General features: G+C 36.5%; 2 protein-coding genes across 26 annotated transcripts in view; both read left to right on the forward strand.

The window, feature by feature from the left end:
- The window catches only part of col25a1 (collagen type XXV alpha 1 chain), a 325,150-nt gene that overhangs the window by 2,651 nt on the left and 298,893 nt on the right, over positions 1–23,606 (forward strand). The window lies entirely within an intron of this gene.
- On the forward strand, positions 10,501–14,800 carry LOC147843229 (uncharacterized). Its single transcript, XM_087262503.1, has 2 exons — positions 10,501–11,711; positions 12,161–14,800. Exons 1-2 carry the CDS (start codon positions 10,525–10,527, stop codon positions 12,165–12,167), a joined length of 1,194 nt encoding a protein of 397 aa, XP_087118629.1. The 5' UTR covers positions 10,501–10,524; the 3' UTR covers positions 12,168–14,800.

Genomic DNA, 23,606 nt, shown 5'->3' on the forward strand with positions numbered 1-23,606 from the left:
TATTAATTCTAGTCATTTCTCTCATCACCTGAATCAGAAGTTCTTAAACAATGGCAAAAACAAGCACACAATTCTAAGGTCAATAGGTCCCTTATTGATTTAAATGGGTGACAGTGAATGAAAAAGTCTCTCAATTTCACACACTTTGCTCTATTTCTTTCTGTGTCTGCCAGAGGTACTCCTGCCAATTATAATAATAAGTTATATTATATTAAATATGCAACGTTGAGTTGGGATTATAATTGATCAACAATTGAGTATACATGAGATTTGTGGAGTCATTGCAAGGTATACTAAAAACAGAGTGAAACTATTATTTGCATGTGTTTTTAAGAGTGTAAAGCATTCAGGCACAATAACATGAAACATTTGTAACTTTAATGAAGGAAAATTTGACGGATTTATTAATACAATGAAAACTATACAGCGTTGTTTTACATTACTAAGTTTCTGTATCTGAATACTGTTAGACTTTCAAAAAAACCACAAAGAACTTTTTTTTAAACTTTTTTCTTTGCTCTATTGTAATTACTCTTGCAATTTTATTTTTTATACATGAATCACACCCTTACAAAATCAACCTAATCAATCTAAATTAATGCTTTTTTACAAATATAGCTATTCAAGCCATCTTGTGAAACTGTTTTCATATCACAATATACATACAGTCAAACAGTTAAACATTTTAAATAACTGCTTTTTTTAATGTATGTGAAATGAAATTCAAATGAAACAATTACTCCAGTCATTGTTGCTTTTACTACTATGAACATTAATAACAACAACAATAATAATAATAATAATAATAATAATAATAATAATAATAATAATAATTTTCCTTTCATGGGTTGCGACTGGAAGGCCATCCGCTGCGAAAAAACATATGCTTGATAAGTTGGTGGTGAATTCCACTGTGGCGACCCCTGATTGATAAAGGGACTAAGCCGAAAATAAAATAAATGAATTAATTAATAATAATAATAAACAGCTTATGAATATGGCTTGTCTACCTTTTGTTTTTCTCGTTCATTTATTTTCTTTTTGCTTAGTCTCTTATTTATCAGGGCATATTCCTACATATGTTTTAGGTAGTGGATGCCCTTCCAGCCACAACCCAGTGCTAGGAAACACTCCTGCATTCACACAAACTCATTTAACCCAATCCAAGTTTACCCAATTCACCTATGCCACATGTATTTAGACTGTGAGGAAAACTGGAGAACCCAGGGAAAACCCACGTGAACATAGGGAGAACATGCAATATTCACACAGAAATGCCAACTGGTCCAGCTGGCAACCAGCGACCTTGCTGTCAGACGACAGTGCTAACTAGCAAGCCACCATGCCGCTCCTTTGTCCATAATGGGCATCCCGCTCAACACTGAAATTCATCTTCTTACGGCTCCTTTTTTCTCTCTTATTTCCCATCTTATTTGTCACGTTTTTATTAGTGGTCTTTCAACCATAACTGCTTATTTTATTCTGTTCCATAAGTATTTCTTGCCCCATACTTTCAATAGACCTAGAAAAAGTAGAGTAGTTTTATCACAAACTGTACGCATTATATTTCAATAGAAGCATTTCAGTCAAATGTAATTCATACCTTAAACCAATTTGGCAAGAATCTAAAAGCAGGCGGGGAGTCAGGTTTCACTGTCCATACTCAACAATTCAGCACCACCTGCAGGGACAGCACCTTGCAACGTTGTATGTAAGCAGGTGTACCTTTTTTAGGTATACTTTGGGGAACACAGAGAAATGGCATACACTGAAAAAAATGCTGTCTGCAAAATTGTTGCGAACAATTTATATGTGTGAATTTAAACAACCAAATTAAGTTTAGTAATGTTCAACTTATTTTTTTTGTTTAAATTTAGCCCTAATAAGCTGTTTACAGCCCCTTATAAAATTAGTAAATCCAAGAAATAATCTTTCAGTACTTTTTTCAGTATACTTTTTGTTAAGATACTTAGAGACAACCTTATTGGAAAATGCAACCCTGATTATTAAATGGACCTCTTTGAGCTGATTTAAACTATCAAAAATTTTACTCTAAAAAAAAAAAATAAACATTTTGGATGTTTTGTAATGGCATATAGAGCTCTTCCTTTGAGTTTTATTTTTTATTTAATAAAAGACTATAATTTGGTCTTTTTGAGGTTTGCTGCCAGGGCCCAGCTCTGGCAGTAGTTGTCAACAGCAGGGTCTGATGCTGCTGTATTCCCTGTGGTGTTGATGACAGCAGCACCATGTCATCTACATACAGCAAAACCTTGATGCTTTTGCCTTGTGGAGTAATTCCAGGGTCTGTAGTGTTCCAACTGTTGGACAGGAAAAACTAAATACCTAAATAATTTAGTATGTTTATTGCAATTTAGTGTCACAAATTTAATGTTTGAATACATTGAGTTAATACAACTCAATGTCATAGACGTTATGCCCTACACCATTTTGTAAAAGTTTTTTACAATCTGTCATGCCAAATAAATCCAAATTATTTTCTGAAATCAAAAAAGCAAGCCTTTTTATGTTTGGTCTTTTATGTTTATTGATTAGGCTGTGTAGGGTGCAAATGTGGTCAGTAATTCTATACTTTAGAAGACAGACAGTCAATATATTGAAAATATTCTGCACATTCACATTTCTTCATTTAGTCCAAAGTAACTTATAAGTTTGGAAAGCACTATTTTAATAAGAAGTACTATACTAATACATTGTTTCTGACATGGTTAGAAAAATAAAACCTTGGGTAGGATGGGAATAAGGAAGGCATGGTAATCAAGTGCTCATGAAAGAGATACATTTATGAGTTGCATTTGAATGTCGTCTGTGAATTGGAAAGCCATAAGAAAGATCATTCCACTAACAGGGAACATTAAATAAAAAAGCTTCAGAAAGTGATTTAAATTAATTGTACTTGTTGACCGAAGGCTTCTGAAAGGGGTGTATAGTGGGTAGGGTAGCCTATGTATAAGAATTTATTCCTAACTGCTCCAAATGCTCTATAAGATTCCAACAGTGAAAAAAATGACACTCACTGTACAGTATATGCTTAAAATGTGCTTTTATACCTTAAAACTATTCTAATGTTTTTTATGCCTAATTTCAGACATTCAGACAGTAATTCATCTTTTCTAAATACGTACAATGTAGGTGCGATGCAGTAAGTCAAGAGACATTGGTTATGGCAAGTGAGCTTTTCTCAATTCAAACTCACACAGCAGACAGAATGAGTTGCAATATTGGTAGTGCAAATTTTATTTTTGCCTGCTAGATGTCTGGTTTGTGCAAAAATAAAAAAAGAAGCTAAACATTACACATGATATTTATTAAACAGAATGATTATCGGGTGATAAGGAAAAAAATAGTTTCTAGACATTTATTAAAATCATCATTTGAGTAGACTTTAATAACAGTTGTTATGTGAACTTGCTGAAGTAAAAAAGCCGGCAATGCTTGCCCCGCCATTGTGGTCTTCTTATTGGCTCACTGCTCTAGAACTGAACGCGAATGATTGGTTAATATCAAACGTCAATCACTCATTCAATGCCTTCTGCCTTCAGATGACAGGAGCTACAACCGAGAAAATGTGAAGCGCTGAAGATGAGAGAATGAAAACAACACTGACAGATTTACCTACAGTTACTAATAAGAACACATCTTATTAGTGATCATGTGCTGAATGTTAATCCACCATTTACACCTTTCCAAGAGTGGATAAAAGACTTTCAGTAGCTTCAAGTCTGCTATAAAAATGATTAAAGTCATCCAATAGCTATGTTTCCATCCACCTATTTTAATGCGCATTTTGCATATGCGCATCAAAAACCGGTTGATGGAAATGCAATGATGTGCATAAATTAAAAAAATGCGCATAACTGAGTAGGATAAACTTTTTATCCAATAAGAAAAGATGCGGATAAACTACGATGGAAAAACTTTTACCGCACAAATTTCATTATGCGGATTAAAAAGGTCATCATGTGATGTGATGATGAATGAAAATGTGTGTAAATGGATAAATCCAATAAATCAATACAGTGGGGACAGAAAGTATTCAGACTCCCTTAAATTTTTTCACCCTGTTATATTGCAGCCATTTGCTAAAATCAGTTAATTTTTTATCATTAATGTACACACATCACCTATTAAAAAAAAAACACAGAATTGTTGAAATTTTTGCTGATTTATATTAAAAACTAAAATGTTCTCTAGTATTTTCTGTGACTTATGTCTACCTGTCTGATTTGACGAACATTCAATGGGTTGTCTTATAACATAAATGGTTAGGGAATTGTGTTTTCTCTAACTTTCTCACTGTGCTGCATTTTTAAAGAACTGAACAAACATCTCATTCCTGCTGACTGTGTTTTTATTATTAATCCAACAACAAAAAACAAATAATGAAATCACCCTGACCTTGACTGAATAGGTAACCCTGTAATGTTGAACATTTATTTAATTTAAATGGTGAAGACTGTATAAAGTATGCAGTGTTATATTTGATTATATTTTTCAGCTAATGTAAGCAAAAATTACTGTTAGGTACATGGAAAAACCTGAAAAGTAGCATAACATATATTTTTTTTCAATTTCTGTTTGTACACACTGGAATACAATACTTACATGTATTTGTTTTACAACAATAACTGTGTTTCAAATTACACAAAATAAGAGAATAAGTATAAAAAATGACAAAAAACAAACAAACAATAAACTAAAAATGCTCCTCTCTTTTTGGTTAATGGTAAATCATTCTAAAGTGGCTTAAAAGTGAATTATAATCATGCAAGGTACAGCAAATGTGTATTGATGAGTGTATCAATATAAAACTGTAAGACTGGAACTGCTTTGTACACACAAAAATTATTCATCAACTTCTTCCTCTGTTAATTCCACATTTTGGATTTAACTGATGAAAGGACTCTATGGGCCTTATCATACACCCGGCGCAAGGCGCGGCGCAATACTTGTTTGCTAGTTTAAGCTTGGCACAAGAGTCGTTTTGAGGCTTTGCGCCACGCTCTTTAAATAGCAAATGCATTTGCTCTCATATGTCTCATTTTCAGTTCATTCATAACAATTTGCTTTTGTATAATGTTATTATTATTAGCAGTTTTATTTATTATATTCATATTTATATTTGTTTTATTAAAAACAAGCTTAGATTTGCCCACCTGCAGGTTTTAGACCATATGGAGCACAGCATGTGTTTTAGGAAATAAGGTTCTTGAACACACTTCGTTATTATTGTTCATTTATTCGTTTGCTGGAAATAATAACTGAATTTAGAAATAGTTTTGAAAAATATTTGCGCTTAACAAACTAAATTAATTATTTATAGGCTAATTGATGTCTCTCCATAAATGTTTCCATATCCAAGAGAGCGAAAGTGAAAGTAGATCGATCTCTCATTCTTGCGCGGTAGAGGCTCTGTTTAACTCTTTTCTGTTAAAAAACTGTTAACTGTTTGCTTGTGAAATGCTCAGTTTTTCCACTTACACTTACTTTACATCCTGTAAATAGCAAATGCGCTTATGGCATTAAAGAGAATGGAAGGTGAGACTTTGATTGGTTTATTTTCAAAACACAACTATAACTCATTAAGAAAATAAACTCTTTTAGAATAAAATAAACCCTTTTAGACCATGCGCCACGGCGAAAAGCGAATTTTCCCGTCTGACACAACCCTGGAAGCGTTTGCACCCTGCGCTTTCTGTTTTGCGCATGGACCGTCAAAATAGAGTCCTATATGTTTTCAAGTACATGCTGTTTAGCTTTTAGTATGGAAGTTTTCTTTTCTAATGGCAGGCTTGACAACATCTGTCTTATCCATGGAATAGTGTTTGGTCTTTGCATCTTTGTCCATAAGCTACATATCTTTTGATATTGAAAAGCACTGTTTATACTGTTTATTATGCACATCAGTGGTTTTCAACAGAACACCTTAGAACCATGGATGAAAGAGATGTGTCTCCTCAAACAAGCTACTGTAAAGAACATATAGACCTACACTTGACAGACACAATCAATAAACACTTGTTGAGTGTTATTAACTTCAGTATGTATGGGCTTTCTACATTTTCGTGTTAAAACTCTGACAAGGTGGCAGTGTAATCTTTTTTGAAAGTATCCAACAGCATATTATATTCATTCATTAATTTTCTTGTCGACTTAGTCCCTTTATTAATTCGGGGTCGCCACAGCGGAATGAACCGCCAACTTATCCAGCACATTTTTATGCAGTGGATATTTTTTTTACTTTAAAATATTTTTTTTGTCAAAGTTTATGAATAAAATGAACGCATCAGCTTAGTTTGCAGTGCATTATGCAAGGATCTTATGCATTTTGCATTTGGTTTTGTTTTATATATATTGTTTGATCCATAATGTTAGATTGTGTATTTTTATAATATAATTGAATTTAAGGACTGTAATTAACTGTAAATCTCTGAATAGAAGAGGTAGGTCAGGCAATTGAATGCATCATATCATATTTGTTGTTTGGTGGATCGTGCCAGTCATCTCTCATGTGTCCATGTTTTCAAGATGGCCTCTAAAACGGCACACAAGCTGCATAATACCAATCTGCCTGGTGCAGGCATTTTTCATTTTCTGTCAGTTTTATTACACAATATAACTATAGAAAACAATCAAAACTCTTTTTTAACTGGTAACAATTTATTCATTACTCTGGCAATTATTACACTATTTTTAAAGGGCCATGACCCCCCCCCCCTTATCAGCAGAGTGTTTTCACTCCTCTAGTTTGAAAAAAAAAAAGTCCAGCTTTGTTTAGGTGGTAGTGTCAAGTGGCGAAAGAAGAGAAAGGGTTTGCATTTACCATTTCACTATTTCCATATTCTAAAAGCTCTTGGGTAAAAAATTGTTCCTTACAAACATATTTTTGTTGCGTGTTAGCAGACCACTGTAAGGTCTACTCTCATGGAAATGGAAACAAAACTTTTGTTGAGGCACATTTATAAATGCAAGACTGACGACCCATGTCTCCAAACAATTCTTCCACTAGTTTGAATTATGGTTGGCAACATAAAGTGGTGCCTGAACACTGTAACAGGTAAAAAGAGCCTTCGAAGCTTTATCATGTGTATTAATAAAGTTGCACTTATTTTCTATTGTGCTGATTGGTTTAAACTCTTTATGAGTCTTTCTCATACATTAATGAACAGATGTGCTGAAAACTTAGTGACGTCACTTTGTACTGACATCCTGTCTCTACGCTGGAACATACACAATGATCTCATCACCGTGACGTAGCTTTAAAAGGTTTTTTTTTTTAAACTGGAAGAACGAATTTGCTCTAAACAATGCAAAAACAAACAATTTTCACCTTATTGAAGTGTTGAGTGTTTTTAGCATTGTTGGACATGTATATGACTGTCAACATCTCAAAAAAAATGTGTTTTGGTGTTTCGTGACCCTTTAAGGGTATAGGAAGTGATTTCAGATGTAGCCTATATATCATGGCTCCCCCTTGTGTTTGCTAAGTGCAATTTACCTCCACCACTGTCATGAATACTCTTTCTGTTTAAACTTTGAGCAGCACAATACATGTGAGTTTGTTGACTGTAGGCTGATGGAACTGGTGAATGCAATACATTTCAACCAGTTAAGGGTGGTTCTACAAGTGATATAATATTATTTAAATGACGAAATTATACTTTAATAGAATTTACCCTAACCTTTTAAATGCCATGATCATAAAGAAATGTTCTTGACTTTTCATAATTGTGTTCGTGCAAACAAAATGTTTTCACAGAATAGTACTGCATGAAACATTAAGACAAGTGGTCTTTGGAAATGGTTTGGTTTAGTTGGTAGAAGTTCTTAATAATAGTGGAATACACTTACATGCTTGTTTCTGCAATATAGATTAAAATCTATATTTATCTATATACAACAAAATCTTTTTAAAGACAAGCTGAAATGTTTACAGACACATAGACACAACTGTCCAGTCTACTTTGTGTGTTGAGATGTCTTTGAGATTCAACACCCTATGAGAGATGCATCTCAAAGACCCCTTTGTCTTTCATGGGATATATTATATCTCATCCTTTACCCTAACCAATGTATCATCAAGTAGGGAATTTTCTCATCTGTAAATTCCCACAATGATTCATCTGTTCTTATTTATGGTCTGAATGGGTGGTTCATACTTAGTGCTCTTTAGGTCTTACAAAGGATAACCCATAACCTCAAGGGTCATGTCTGTGGGTTCTAGACACTAAGCTCTTAAATGGTTTAGTTCATGGTTCACATATAAATTCTTTTGATTCTTTGGCTGACTTCAGTCCAGTCTGGGATCTCTCTTATGTGTTTTCCAACTATATATTATTGAGTCATATATAAAATTGTTAATTGTAAAATTTCTTAGTTTGAATATTGAGCATATGAAATTTAAGTCAGATTTTTTAGGTATTCTCAAACTTCACATTTATTTGTTCTGAATTTAGAGATTGCATTTATTCAGTTTGTAAACATACAATTTTAAGTGTTTAAGATGAAGAAAAAAAAAATCAAATTCAATGATCTAAAATTCGAAACCAGAAATTCAGATTGTAAAATTAAGATTCAGCGCAGAACGTCGGTCAGGGGTATAATATTCATTCTGCTGCACTGAAGATTCTGCAAACTGCAAACTGAAGATGTTTGGGATGGCCAGAACTTTTCCTAGAGCTAGCCGTCCAGCCAAACTGAGCTATTGAGGGAGAAGTGCCTTGGTTAGCTCCAAAGATGCATTTAAGAGATGGGAGGAAGTTGCTGAAATTCAACCATCCCTACAACCCACCACCAGTCAGGGTTTTTTCAGATTTTCAGCTCTGGATTCTCTAGTCTGATGAGACCAAGGTAGAACCATTTGTCCTTAATTCTAAGCGGTATTTGTGGAGAAAACCAGGCACTGTTCAAGGTGTGAAAAACTTTCTTAAAAAGACTCATGGCTGTATTAGATTAAAAGGGTGCTTCTACTAAATACAGAACTAAGAGTCTAAATACTTAGGACCATGTGATTGTTCAGTTTTTTATGTAAATCTGAGAAAATGTCTACAATTCTGTGTTTTTTCAGTCAATATGGCATGCTGTGTGTACATTAATGAGAAAAAAAGAACTAAAATTATTTTAGCAAATATCTGCAATACAACAAAGAGTGAAAAATTTAAGGCATTCTGAATACTTTCCATACTAACTGTAGATCCCTCTTTACTTGTACACAGCGGTTCAAAGCAGTTATAAAAATTATAACTGTTATAGGGAGTAAGACACACTGCATCATGTGCACAATGATTAGTCACATCTCCTTAGGATCGGTCTTTAATTCTTAATATCTGCACATTCTGCAGCAAAGCTTTGTACTGATCTCTGGATGGTCCTCTCCATTTTAAAGATTTTTGAGATGTTTATTGTTGCCAGCCTTGAAGATATAATGAAGCAATGCTAAAATCAATTTAGCCTTAACAAGGACATGACTTATTGCCATAATTTCAAACGACTGTCTAGTATTAATATCTCAATATTAACAATTCATGGGTTAAATTGTAGGAAGTAGACAGCAATAGTTTTTTAATAGTAATATTAAAACTATTTTCAGTAAAGTTGCATAAACACCAAGATAAAGGATGTTCTCCTTGAAACATTGCTTTCTGTGTAACATAAATAAATGAATGTACAGTACATATAGCTTAAATACATGCTGCCCAAAGCAGAGCATGTAAAGTGCCACCTGTGACCTCTGGTCTAGCAGTAGGGGTGGGGCCAGACTCTAAATAAGCCGGCCTATCATCACATGTTTTCCATCTCAGCAACGAGGTGTTCCGATATGAAACCAGTTCAGTTCAGAACAACTCGTCTCCACTCCTCAAACTCCAGCAGCACATCTCTCCTTTGGGGTTGTCTGGGATATTCAAAAGAGCAATTCATTCATTCATTTTCTTTTCGGCTTAGTCCCTTTAGACCGCCAGCTTATCTTGCACGTTTTACGCAGCGGATGCTCTTCCAGCTGCAACCCATCAATGGGAAACATCGACACACTCTCATTCACACACATACATTACAGGCAATGTCTACCCAATTTACCTATACCACATTGTAACCCTAGTGAAGTAGTTAAATAATTATTTATAATATTATTTGGAGCAGTATAATCATATTATTATTATATCTACAAGTCTTTGTAAATATAATAAAAAAAATAAAATTCATGTATACAAATGTAGTTTAAGGTAAAGTAACAACCAATAGTAGGACCGGGTTGTTAGCTCCGCCCCTTCCAGCTTGCCGGCAGAGAGAGACAGAGCAGAGACGAGACCGATTGGCAGAACAATAGAGAGGAGCAAACTTGAACAAAAAGATCAAAATACGGTATGTTACGATTCCTAAACAGTTTAAAAGTGATTGTAGTTGTACTAAATCAAGTTGTACCTGCAAAATAGTTGTTATTTAGCGTGATAGTGTGTTTAAGAGTGTGTTGAAGAGCGTGTCTTAAACAAATGTCAATCTTCCAGAATGTCAAATGCTGCTTTTCCAAAAGGACTAGTTGGTGCTAGATGCATTGCAGAAATAAGTATAGCTGGTAAAATTTCTCAGTGTTTATTGGACACAGGGTCACAAGTTACAACCGTCCCCAAATCCTTCTATGAGGAGTATCTCTCTGTGTATCCCATTAACCCCCTCAATGACATCTTGGAAGTAGAAGGAGCCAATGGTCTTTCTATCCCATATGAAGGCTATATTGAAGTTGATGTCACTTTTCCAGAGGAGTTCCTGGGGGTGAGAGTTGAAGTGCCTACTATCACATTAGTAGTCCCTGATGTGAAATCCCATGATCAGTCTATGGTCCTAATTGGCACAAAAATATTGGATGTTCTTTATGAGCAAAATTTGAAGCCAAATCCTTCTACTTACCAATCATCTGCATTTGGTTGCAGAGTAGTTCTGCGCACGCTGGAGGCAAGGCGGAAACAAAACACAAGTGGTATCCTCGGCTGTGTACGATTAAAAGGCAAAGTACCTGAGGTCATGTCTGCAGGACAGACTGTAGTTGTGGAAGGTTTTGTTGTAGTACCTTCTGGAGTTAACAAGTGTGTGGTAGTGGAGCATCCATTTAACTCATCCTTACCTGGTGGGGTGTTTGTTAAAAGATGTCTACTAACTCTTTCAAAAAGCCAGAATTGCTATCTACCAGTGGTGCTTACAAATGAAACTGGACATGAAATAACCATTCCACCAAGGTGTACTATTGCCGAGCTTCATGTGATTGACTTGATACTCCCTCAACCAAATGTCACCTCTGAAGATGAACACTTATCTGTGCAAGAGCTTAATTTTTCCTCAAATTTTGGTGAATCCCCACTACCCCAAGAGTGGAAAGATCGCATCACTAAAAGGCTCAGAGAAATGCCTGAAGTTTTCAGTCGTCATGACTTAGACTTTGGTCACACTCAAAAAGTAAAACATCAAATACAGTTGAATGGTGAAACTCCTTTTAAGCAAAGAGCACGACCCATTCGCCTACATGATGTTGAGGCAGTCTGTCAGCATCTTCGTGATCTCCTGGCCAGTGGAGTCATTCGAGAGTCACAGTCTCCCTTTTCTTCACCCATAGCGGTAGTAAGGAAGAAGAATGGGGGAGTAAGGCTGTGTATTGACTATAGAAAACTGAATCTTCAAACAGTGAAAGATGCAAATGCTCTGCCAAATCTTGAGGAGGCTTTTTCTGCTCTGACAGGGTTAAAAGGGTTTTCCGTGCTTGAATTAAAATCTGGGTATTACCAGATAGAGTTTGAATTAAAATCTGGGTATTACCAGATAGAGGTTGAGGAGTCAGACGAATTTAAAACCGCTTTTGTCTGCCCACTGGGGTTCTGGGAATTCAATCGTATGCCCCAGGGTGTGACAAACGCACCAAGTACTTTTCAAAGATTGATGGAGAAGTGTATGGGAGATATTAATCTAAAACAACCACTGGTCTTTTTGGATGATCTGATAATATTCTCAGACATTCTGGAGGAGCACGAGAGACGTCTGTTGAATGTTCTATCTCGCCTAAAGGAGTACAGGCTGAAACTGTCTCTGGAGAAATGTAAATTCTTTCAAACTATTGTACATTTTTTAGGCCATATTGTATCAGAACGTAGAGTAGAAACTGACCCAGAAAATATACAAGCCTTAAAAACTTGGCCGAGTCCCAAGAACCTAAAAGAACTGAGGTCATTTCTTGGTTTTTCCGGCTACTATCGCCAATTTATTAAAGATTATTCCAAGATTGTGAAGCCACTAAATGATCTGACCTCAGGATACCCACCATTAAGAAAATGGAACGATTTAAAGGTCGTTGAACATCCTTTTGTGAGGAAGCTTTTCAGTCCATCATCAAAAAGCTAACTAGTGCACCAGTACTGGGCTTCGCTGACCCCAAGCTCCCTTTTTTCCTCCATACAGATGCTAGTGCCAAAGGGTTAGGAGCTGCACTGTATCAAAACCAAGATGGACAGTTGCGTGCTATTGCATTTGCAAGTAGAGGACTGTCTATCTAATCTAGGTATCCAGCACATAAACTAGAGTTTCTTGCTCTTAAATAGGCAGTTGCTGAAAAGTTTAGTGACTATCTTTATAGTAGTCAATTCACTGTAACTACCGACAGCAACCCTCTTACACATGTTCTTACCACGGCAAGGTTGGATGCTACTAGCTATCGTTGGCTTGCAGCCCTTTCCACTTTTTCATTTACATTGCAGTATAGGGCTGGCAAGTTAAACGTTGATGCTGATAGTCTTTCAAGGCGACCTCAGGACCCATCACCAGAAAGTCAAATAAACCGAAAGGAACGAGAGAGGATCCAGCAATTCATACAACATCAGCTGGCAAATGCAGAAGATTCTGTCCATGTCACAGATGAAGTCATCCAAGCTATCTGTGAGAAGCACTTTGTTAGGTTTTCAGCTGACGCTAAGCCAGGCATTGCTCTTTTAAACTCCTTCTCACTGTGTTCAAGCTCCATACCTGACTGTTATGAACAAGAAAGTAGCTCAGATGGGTCAGTCAATTTATTGCACCTTTCAAAGAATCTGGGTGACAAACAAAGGGCCGATCCAGTTCTTCGAGAGGTGATATCACACTTGGAGTCAGGAGAAAAATCTTCACCTGCTGTCAGGAAGGAACTTCCTTGTCTTCCGTACTACTTGAAGGAGTGGAACCGCCTTGAGTCAAAGGACGGAATTCTTTACAGGAGACGGAAAGATAAGGATTCCATTACTTACCAGCTAATACTTCCAGAAGCACTAAGATCCTCTGTGATGAGCAGTTTGCATGATAGTATGGGTCACATGGGTATTAAAAGGACCTTGGATCTGGTCAGAACACGATTCTTTTGGCCTAAAATGGCTGCTGAAGTAGAACAGAAAATTAAAACATGTGGTCGTTGTGTGCGAAGGAAGTCCCACACTCAAAAGGCAGCACCCTTGGTCAACATCCAGGCCACCCGACCACTACAGCTAGTCTGTATGGACTTTCTTTCAATAGAACCCGACCGCAGCAACACAAAGTACATCTTGGTGATCACCGATTTTTTTCACTAAGTATGCTGTGGCTATCCCTACACCAAATCAAAAGGCAAGAACCGTAGCAAAGTGTCTCTGGGAAAACTTTATTGTGCACTATGGGTTTCCAGAACGCTTACATAGTGACCAGGGCCCAGACTTTGAGTCACGCACAATACGCTTCAACAGAACCCTGCTGGACATGCTTATCACATTAGAAGAGAAAGATAAAGTTCATTGGAAGGATTTCGTCAAGCCTGTAGGTTGCCTGTAGACCTTGCCTTTGGATTACCGTACCAGGATTACCCGAAAAAATCCCATTCTGAATACGTAAAACATCTAAAGTCACATCTGGAAGAAAGCTATTTGCTTGCATCTAGTAAAGCATTAAAAAATGCTGAGAGGAACAAAACCAGATTTGACAATCTGGTGACAAACTCATCCTTAGAAGTCAATGACCGTGTGTTGGTGATGAATGTTCGGTTACGTGGTAAACACAAGCTAGCAGACAAGTGGGAGTCAGATGTGTATGTAATAGTGAAACGAGCAGGTGACTTACCCGTGTATACTGTTCGTCCTGAAACAAAGGATAGCCCTCTCCGTACACTTCATAGGGACCTTCTGCTTCCTTGTGGATTTTTACCAGTTTCAGAAATTTCAAGCCACCCATTGACCAAATCTCACTCTAAACCTAGAACACGGAGAAACTCTGGCAAAGAACAATCTGATGATGACAACCCCTCTGATCCAGAGGATGAAAATCCTAATGGTCATCATGATACTCTCCCAGAAATGGAAACTGTACGGTTTTCTACAGTTCATAACATACACAAATCAAAGGGAACTGCAGATGTTTCTTTGAATACAGATTCAGTCAATCTAAAGCCTTCAGAATATAACCATACACAATACTTACCTGTTGATACACCAGAGGAATACTCACAGGTTGACGTTCCTGCTGACAATTCTTTTACCAATGCTTCCGATACACACTCATCTGATAATGCTCCAGAGGAATACTTACCTGCTGATATTTAAGTTGATGACTCACCTGTTAATGATCCACATGGTACTGTGAAAGGTAATACACTGGAAGAGGAAACAGAAACTTACATACCTGTCGAAGGTAGAGATGAAGAGGAAGTGGAGGAAATTACTGCAATGTCAGATATTTCTGTGGAGGAAAAAGAACAACAATCTAAACCTGAGAGAGGACATAATTCAAATGCACCACTCAGACGCTCAAGTAGACAAAGAGAAGAACCTAGCAGACTTTCCTATCCCCAACTCGGAAATCCCCTTTCTTATGTTGTCCAGTCTCTCTTTCAGGGGTTAAGCTCTGCCCTTGTTAGCTCTCTAAATGGTGTTGAAAGTCCAAGTGCCCTTTCCAACTTACCTGATGCTTCATTGAGTGTAGTGACTAATCAGCCACTTAGAGCATGCAAAGGGACTTGCATGATTTCAGGGGGGGAAGTGTAACCCTAGTGAAGTAGTTAAATAATTATTTATAATATTATTTAGAGCAGTATAATCAAATTATTATTATATCTACAAGTCTTTATAAATATAATAAACAAAATAAAATTCATGTATACAAATGTAGTTTAAGGTAAAGTAACAACCAATAGTAGGACCGGGTTGTTAGCTCCGCCCCTTCCAGCTTGCCGGTAGAGAGAGACAGAGCAGAGACGAGACCGGTTGGCAGAACAATAGAGAGGAGCAAACTTGAACAAAAAGATCAAAATACGATATGTTACGATTCCTAAACGGTTTAAAAGTGATTGTAGTTGTACTAAATCAAGTTGTACCTGCAAAATAGTTGTTATTTAGCGTGATAGTGTGTTTAAGAGTGTGTTGAAGTCAGACCGCATGTTGCATTGCGTTTACAATGCGCTGACGCCATTTTGCAATCGCGTGTGTGTGAGAAGGCCATAGAGTGATATAGACACCGCGAAGTTGACAGGCCAGGTTTTTTTTTGAGGACATTTTCCCAGTTTCCCTGGATTCCCTTGCAGTTTATCCTCATTTCACCGGATAAAGTAAGAATTTGACAACAAGCTAATTCCTTTATTGGACTGCGATTTTGAATACAGCTGTAAGGATGGATTTTCTTGAAGGGAAAAAACAGAACTTTATCTGAATTGAACTGATTTCACCAATTTCAGAGTTAACAACGACACTGATTTATTTGTGTTATTTTATGGTTTCTTTTGTTTTTACTTGAATTCATTTATTGTGATTTGCGTTTGATTTAAAATAATTGTAAAGTGGGTGCACCCTGGGGATTATGTATAAATATGTTACTGATGTAAGTATTGTTTACTAAGAAAAATACGAAAAGGAAAAAAGTCATACAATCTAAAGTAAAATTATTTTTGTATTTAAAACATTCAGTTTGTGTCTGGTTATTACTCAGTTTCACCCCCACCTCCTTTTACTTACCTTGTAGTCTTCTGGTTTTATTGTCTGGTCCAATAAAAAATAAATATAGTACACCTGTTACAACATGTCTTTGGACTTGTGGGGGAAACCGGAGCACTCCGAGGAATTTTTTTCATAAAATTGTTTTGAATGTCACACTGTGAGTGCTCCTTGTGCAATATCACGCTGTAAGATGATGGTGGTCGTAATGAGTGTGTGTACCCTGCCTTGGCCATTCCCACACAGAGATGGAACTTATTGACACTTCCTGGTCTCAGTGTTGGAGCATGAGCATCGTTTTTTATGATCATGAGTTGTTGTCTTCACTGAGGCTAACCTCTACACTTGTCTCCCATTGCCATTCTCCATGCTGAGGAAAAAACAGTAAAGCAGCACACCTGTAATAGTGGCTATTGGCACCATGCAAGTCCAGCACCCTTGTCTTAGCACATTTGTGGAATCTCCAAACTAAATATGTTTGAAGCAGACTCTAAAGCCTGCCCCCCTAAGCCTTGATTGGTCAAGGCATCCTTCCCTAAGGATGAAGTGATGGCCTGTTGCCTCACAGACAGTTAGTTGTCTTTCTAGGTACAGGACTTGCGAGCTTGAATGATGTAATTTCTGGATCTAATAGAACAGCTTTTGTGAATTTTTCTGGCAGGTTAAATCACAACTGTTTTGTGCAGTTACACAAATGTGAACAAATCCAGCTTTACTATTTAAGTCAAACCAGTGTTTTCCCAAATGGATTTAAATGGATTCATTCCCTTCTTTTAGGAAGCCATGTCTGTAACTAAAGCTATTCATGGTGAAAAAAAAATCTCAGTGCTCAACTGAATACACTGACTTTTGAGTCTTAAAAGACATTTACAGGCAAACAAATTAATACTCTAGGCTTGTGAAAATATATTGAGGACTTATGCAGTAAAATGATTGGCCTGTGCAACAAATTGAACATTATTTACAACATTATTACATCAAGCTTCAAGGCTACAGTCTGACATCCTAAAAATGACATAGTATAGAGAGCAAGCAAGAGCAATTCTGAATTCAAGAGTCATCCACATTCTAATGACTAATGTTCTGTATGTAAAAAAAGAGGAAATATAATGAAGGTAATTGAGACATGGCTGTTTGTATTTTGAACTGTGAAACTTTTTAAAGTTAATGTTGATGGAAAATACGTGGATTGAGTGTATTTTTCATGTAAACAAATTAACTGAACAGTAATTTTTGTGGTATTCAGTTGAATTGAATTGAATTATTAAAATTAGTGCATGTGTGAACAAAAAATTGTGTATGAGAATTGTTTATTTTTTTGAATATACAGTGATGCACCATCATATGCTGTAAACAATAACTAAACAGGATTGAAAAGTTTAGAGAAAATGTAAACGTGTGTTATGTTTTATATTATATAATCTTTTAAATAGAATCTACATATGGATAGATGGTATTTACTCTATAAAGTATTGTCACACCTTTATTACTGTACAGTATCAGTCACCCTTTCTGCTTTTTCATTTCTCTCCAGTGTCCTCTTCAGCTTTAACTATAACAGTTAATTCACTGCTAACTCATTAGATGTCTGAAAGCTGGACAAAGGGCCTCTTCATGGCTTCTTGTCACACATTGCTAGGTTTATGAATTTGGTACCATAGCAACTGTATGGATAAGCAAGTGGCTGGGCAATCTTTGAATCTGGGCTCACATTCAATGAAAGACCAGAATGCAGAGTTGCCTTTGTAGATGAAATAATAAGTTAGAGGGCCTCTTGCCATTATGTGAGCATGCATTTGTCATCTCTCAATAGGAGGATGATTTTCTGAAATTTTACAATTGCTAACAGCAGTCAGGATAGAATATTGATAGCAGTTAAATTTCACAGGATGAAAACGCCACAAGAAGTTTTAGACCACTTTTGTCATGTCTAATGTAACAGTTTATGTTTGGCAAAATGTACTTTGTTCCCTGGCTGAGTCAGTTGGCATTTCTGTGTGGAGTTTGCATGTTCTCCCTGTGTTCGCATGGGTTTCCTCCAGGTGATACAGTTTCTCGCACAGTCCAAAGATAAATATAGGTGAATTAAATAAGCTAAATTGGCCATAGTGTATTAGTATGAATGTGAGAGTGTTTCCTCATACTGGGTTGTGGCTGGAAGGGCATCCGTTGTTTAAAACATATGCTGGATAAGTTGGCAGTTCATTCCGATTTGGCCACCCCTGATGAATAAAGGGACTAAGCCAAAGGTAAATGAATGAATGAGTTCTCTGATAAATTTTGCACAGTAAATATGCTCACAAAGTTAGAGATTTTTGAGGTTGCGTTTACATGATTTTAAAATAATTGAAGGTAACACACACTATTTATGATTATTTATTGAACATCAGCATTAAAAAATTAAATTAACAACACAAATTGGCTAAAACCAACAGCCAGTTGTTTCTTATTAAAAAAAGAATATATATATATATATATATATATATATATATATATATATATATATATATATATATATATATATATATATTTAGAAGAGATACTGCTTATTTTCTACTTTTAAAATGAAAAAAAAAATTATTTTATTTTCAAAAGTGCATATATATATAACTTGCACTTTTGGAAATGAAATACATTTTTTGGTTTTTCATATTAAAAGTAGAAAATAAGCAGTATCTCTTCTAAATAAAATAACTCTTGTATATTCTGTAAAATAGCATTTTAATAGCGCATTTCTTGTATATTCTGTAAACAAATATTTTTTAAGTTAATAATAATTATAATGTAATGGAAAATATGTCATCTCAAGGCATCTCTGGCACAGCTTCTAATCATTGTCAATATAGTGCAAAGTAAGACTCAAGAATGGGTGCACCATCCTACTTGACTAAAGATCAGATGTGGCTGCAAAGTGGTCATAAAAATATAAATCAGCCTCAGCCTGATTCAGGAATATGGTTGTGATCACACTGCACCATTCTCCCTATAGACTTCCATTCATACGCACGCAAATGCGTCAGACCGGAAACGCAAGCTCGTGCGACAAGTTTCGCAGTTCACTGCATTGGAAAGTTCAAGCTTGGTGAACTCTAACATGCAAAATCATGTCACTTGACAGCGTGAGTCCAATCGAGGATCAAAACATGACCTCTCTGGACAGAAATTTAATATCTTTTTTAATGTCTATACATCTTGTTTGATCCTACCCCTTTTCGCAGTGCCGTACAACAAAATTGTGCACGCACTAGCTTTAGTGTGACTGCAGCATTAGTCTTGTGTTCTTGACTAATCAATGACCACCTGTAATGACCACCACAATCACCGGTACTGGATATGGACAACAATATGTGAACTTTGAGATAAGAAACAGACAGACAAACACTCTGTTTTTAGGAAATGTTCCCAGCTCAGGTTGCAGTTATTATTGCTCCTTAAAGGGTCACGAAACACCAAAACAAATTTTTTGAGCTGTTGACAGTCGTATATGTGTCCCACACGGCTAAAAACACTATTAGGACACCTATATTTCACTAAAAAGTGTAAATTGGTTGTTTTTGCGTTATTTCAAGCAAATTCGTACTTCCGGTTTAAAACTAATTTTTGAAGCTGCGTCACAGTCATGACATAATAGCGTTGTATTCCAGCGTGTGGACTGGACGTCTGTGCCAGAGTGTGTCTTATTACGTCTTACAGTGTGATCCATTAATGCATGAGTAAGGCTTGGTTCAAACCAATCAGCGTGGTCTATTTTGCAACTTCATTAATATTCATTACTGTCACAGTGTTTGGACGACAGAGACGTTACGTTGTGTTGACAAAACAAACGTGAAGTGTTGCTTTTATAGTTTGCTGCCGTTAAGTTTTGTTTTCATTTTCTCTCTGTGAGAGCTCAGCTGGAGTCACGTGTGGATTAACAGTGTACGCGATGCTCGACAACAATAACTTACGTGTCTAAGGAGGATTATTGTTTACCTAAGAGCTGTTCCATCTGCAAACGCTGAGATCCGGATTCACTTGTAGTCTTCTCTTAATAAAGACGCGGCTTTAGTTGCTGGTGATTGTCCTGTCTCTACAGATTTGGTAAGTGAGCGACCAGTGCTCTTTGTTTATTCAGTTTGTTCGTATCGAACTAAGTTAACAATTGCACCGAGTGTAAACATGTTAGCACCACAACCAAACTTTAACCTCGTGTAGGGTTTTCACCGCATTTTGTGACCGGAATAACACACACAGCTTTCTGACACTACCTGCTGTGCGCATCTAAGTTTCCGGGAAATGCGGAGGGTTTTTTCTCTCATTCGCTGTGCGGTATCAAACATTGCATGAAAAATACACGCTTAAAGCTGTTCCTCGAATCAAATATCTTGTTTGTCGCGAGGGGCATGAATGAATTCCCTGAATGAAAGAGCCAAACTGCAGTTAAAGTCCACCATTTAATAATTTGGCAAATCGACTACAGATGTCCATGTAGGTTAAACACCATCACTTTTTCCTGTGTGTGTGTGTGTGTGTGTGTGTGTGTATTTTGACTCTGAAACTCACGCGTGCCCAAATAGACACTCCCTCACCCTCCCACTTTAGTTCCTCCAACACTCCCCCCTAAACAGAGCTGGAAATGCCCACTTTTCTGACTTTTCACTTTTTTTTCCAAAGTAGAGGTGTGAAAACACCTTGCTGAAACGAGGGGGTTTCATGGCCCTTTTACAGTACCTTGGAGGATTTGGAATTCAAAGTAATGCTTTATGTTTTACTTATATGCTAGTGAAAAGAGATGTGTCTTTAACATAGATTTAAAGTGACAGAATGTGTCTGCCTCCTGAGTCGTGCTACAAAAGTTGATCTAGATTTCAGGAGCCAGAAATTAAAAGGATTTACCACCAATAGACAGTTTTGACATTCTAGTCTATGAATACTCACTCCCTCAATTTCCTTTGGCTTATGCCAGTGGTCTCAAACTCAATTCCTGGAAGGCCACAGCTCTGCGTGGTTAGCAACCAACTCCAACTCTAACCTGCTTAATAGTCTCTAGTATTCTTGAACATCTTGATTAGTTTAGAAAGCTGTATTTGATTAAGGTTTGAGCAAAATTGTGCAGAGTCGCGGCTCTCCAGGTATTGAGTTTGAGACTCATGGCTTTTGCATTGCATTGCAGTAATCTAGCTTGGACAGGACAAGGGCCTGGACAAGCAGTTGAGCAACATGTTCAGATGGGAAGGGTCTGGTCTTCCTAATTTTATATAAAGAGAATATGTATGATTGGGCAACTGCAGTAGTGTAGTCAGGAAATTTCAACTGGTCATCAAGAACCACTCCTAGGTTCCTGACACTACTGGAAGGAGTGATCTTCAAAGTGCTCAGCTGTATGGTAAAATTGTGGGGAGTGTTGGGTAGGCCGCAATTACCAGCAGTTACGTCTTGGAAAAGTTGAATTGAAGGTGGTGGCCCATCATACAACCAAATACATCTATCATCAGACATGCAGATAATTGTGGAGCAATTATTGCGTCCTTTGGTAGAATTGAGAATTAAAGTTGGGTGTTGTAGGGATTCATTCTGTCACCCCAACGATGGAATCCAATGAATGGTCAAAGGTTAAATGTGTTTAAGCATTTTTTTAGCACTTCTGAAAATAATTATCTTTTTTTATTATAATTTATTTAAATTTGTTTCTAGCTTCCAGCCAGAATTTAGTCTGAATCCAATTTCAAGTGACCATCAAATTGAAATTGTATTTCTAATTAAGATAGGATCACATTTGTCGTTTATGGATAGAGTTTTTATTTATATCTGATCCCATACTCTTCAATTATATGTTTGCATTTGCATTATTTCTCACAGATACTATCTCAACTCACTTTAAGTTAATCAGAAAATGCAGGATTAACTAATACCTCTTAGTCCAGTTGCTTCCTATTCACCTGTATTAAAAGTATTGTAAATTTAATTTAATTTCCATTCTATTTGCTAATGTCAGTGAATAAACCGAAATTAGGATGTCATGCTGTTGAGCTTCCTCCTCCAAATCAATAAAATAATGCTCACAGAGTGCAGAAAACACATCTGAATCAGTTCAGTTCTGTTCCTGTCAATATTGCCCCGTTTACACTGTCAGGTCTTGATGGCCAATTCCGATTTGTTACCTATATCAGATTTTTTTTCTCTGTCCGTTTACATGATTATTTTAATTGTGACCCATATCCAATTCATGTGTTTACACTTGCCATACAATTAACGATGTTGCGCATGCATAAAGGCGGGTTCTAGCATCTATGCCACATTAGCCAGTAGCCACGATGGAAGAAATAGTCTTGTTTTTAGCTCTGTGAAATATGCTGTGGAGTATAAGAAGTTAATGGTTTAGTCCATATTTACCCACACACAGTTTATGTAATGGTATGGCCCTGATGTGTGTGTGTAGTTGGAAGATGTAGCCTTTGCCTGTGTGAGAACTGGTGTTGGAGAGGATAAAGTTGTTCTATATGTAGCCCGCAGTGCGTGTATTAATAGCGACAAAAAGCAAAAGTTACACACGAAGGTTGCCGAACTTTAAAAGGATTTTACGGCGGAGGAGGTGGGAAAGGGCCTTCATCACAGCTTGCGCTTATGGTTTATATGCTTTATGATGTCCTCCACCATTCACAGGAATTTGTGGGTAAGAAAGAAATTTCAGATCTTGTGGGAGCAAATTGTGGTGACTGACCCCTTTTTCTCAATGTTTCCTCTGTTGTTTTTGTTTACGGCGTTTGTATCTCCACACACGCTCTTCCTACTATTTCATTAAACCGCGGAGAAGCATCACATTGTCGCAAGTTTAATAATGTACAGAATGGAATGCCTCAATACATCCAATCTGCCTGTTTACATGACAGTCGCATTGTCACATATCCGATCTATATCTGATTTATTTCCACATATAAAGGAGGCCTGAAATCGATCTCTGAATATCTAAATGCATGCGTTTTTTTTCATGTTTACACAGCCATAGAACAGATCCGATCTTTTTCACATATGAGCAAAAAATCTGAATTGGGTCACATTTAACTGGCAGTGTAAATGGGGCCTATGTTTTAGTATCTACAACTGCAACAATCTCTTAAATATAATGACTCACAAAGGGAAATTTTCAATACCGGATATGTAAAAAAAAAAAAAAGCAATAGATGAAAAACCCAAAAAGAGCAACAGGAAACATTAAAACAACTTTTGGCCACTTCATATAGCTTTATTTGTTGGAAAAATACTCTTTTTGTAACGATTTTCGTTTAGTATAATTTGTATCTTTATTTTTTATGTATTTTTTGTCTTTTTTTCTACAAAACAGTTTAGGTGAAGTGATGTGCAAATACTATTTTCAATAATAAGGGAATTATTAATTAAATTCAACTAGGCCTATTATAACATATAAAGTATAGTATTTCTGACAATTTTCTTTATTTCATAGATTTAAGTTATAAATAACAGTATTGCAATACTACTTGTTATTGCGATACTTCTGCTGGTATAGTATCGTAACGTGAAATAATGGTTTTAGGACAATCCTACTGGGAACTAACAATCATAAATTCAAGACAATAAAAGCTTCACAAAGACCCTTGTCTGGTCAAATTGATGTGAAGACCATTTTCCCTG

This window comes from Danio rerio, chromosome 7 (assembly GCF_052040795.2).
Source record: "Danio rerio strain M-AB ecotype USA chromosome 7, GRCz13ab, whole genome shotgun sequence".
In the NCBI taxonomy this organism is placed as follows: Eukaryota; Metazoa; Chordata; class Actinopteri; order Cypriniformes; family Danionidae; genus Danio; species Danio rerio.

Excerpts from the sequence above, each read along its gene's own strand:
- LOC147843229 (XM_087262503.1), top strand. The coding sequence starts at position 10,525 with ATGTCAAATGCTGCTTTTCCAAAAGGACTAGTTGGTGCTAGATGCATT.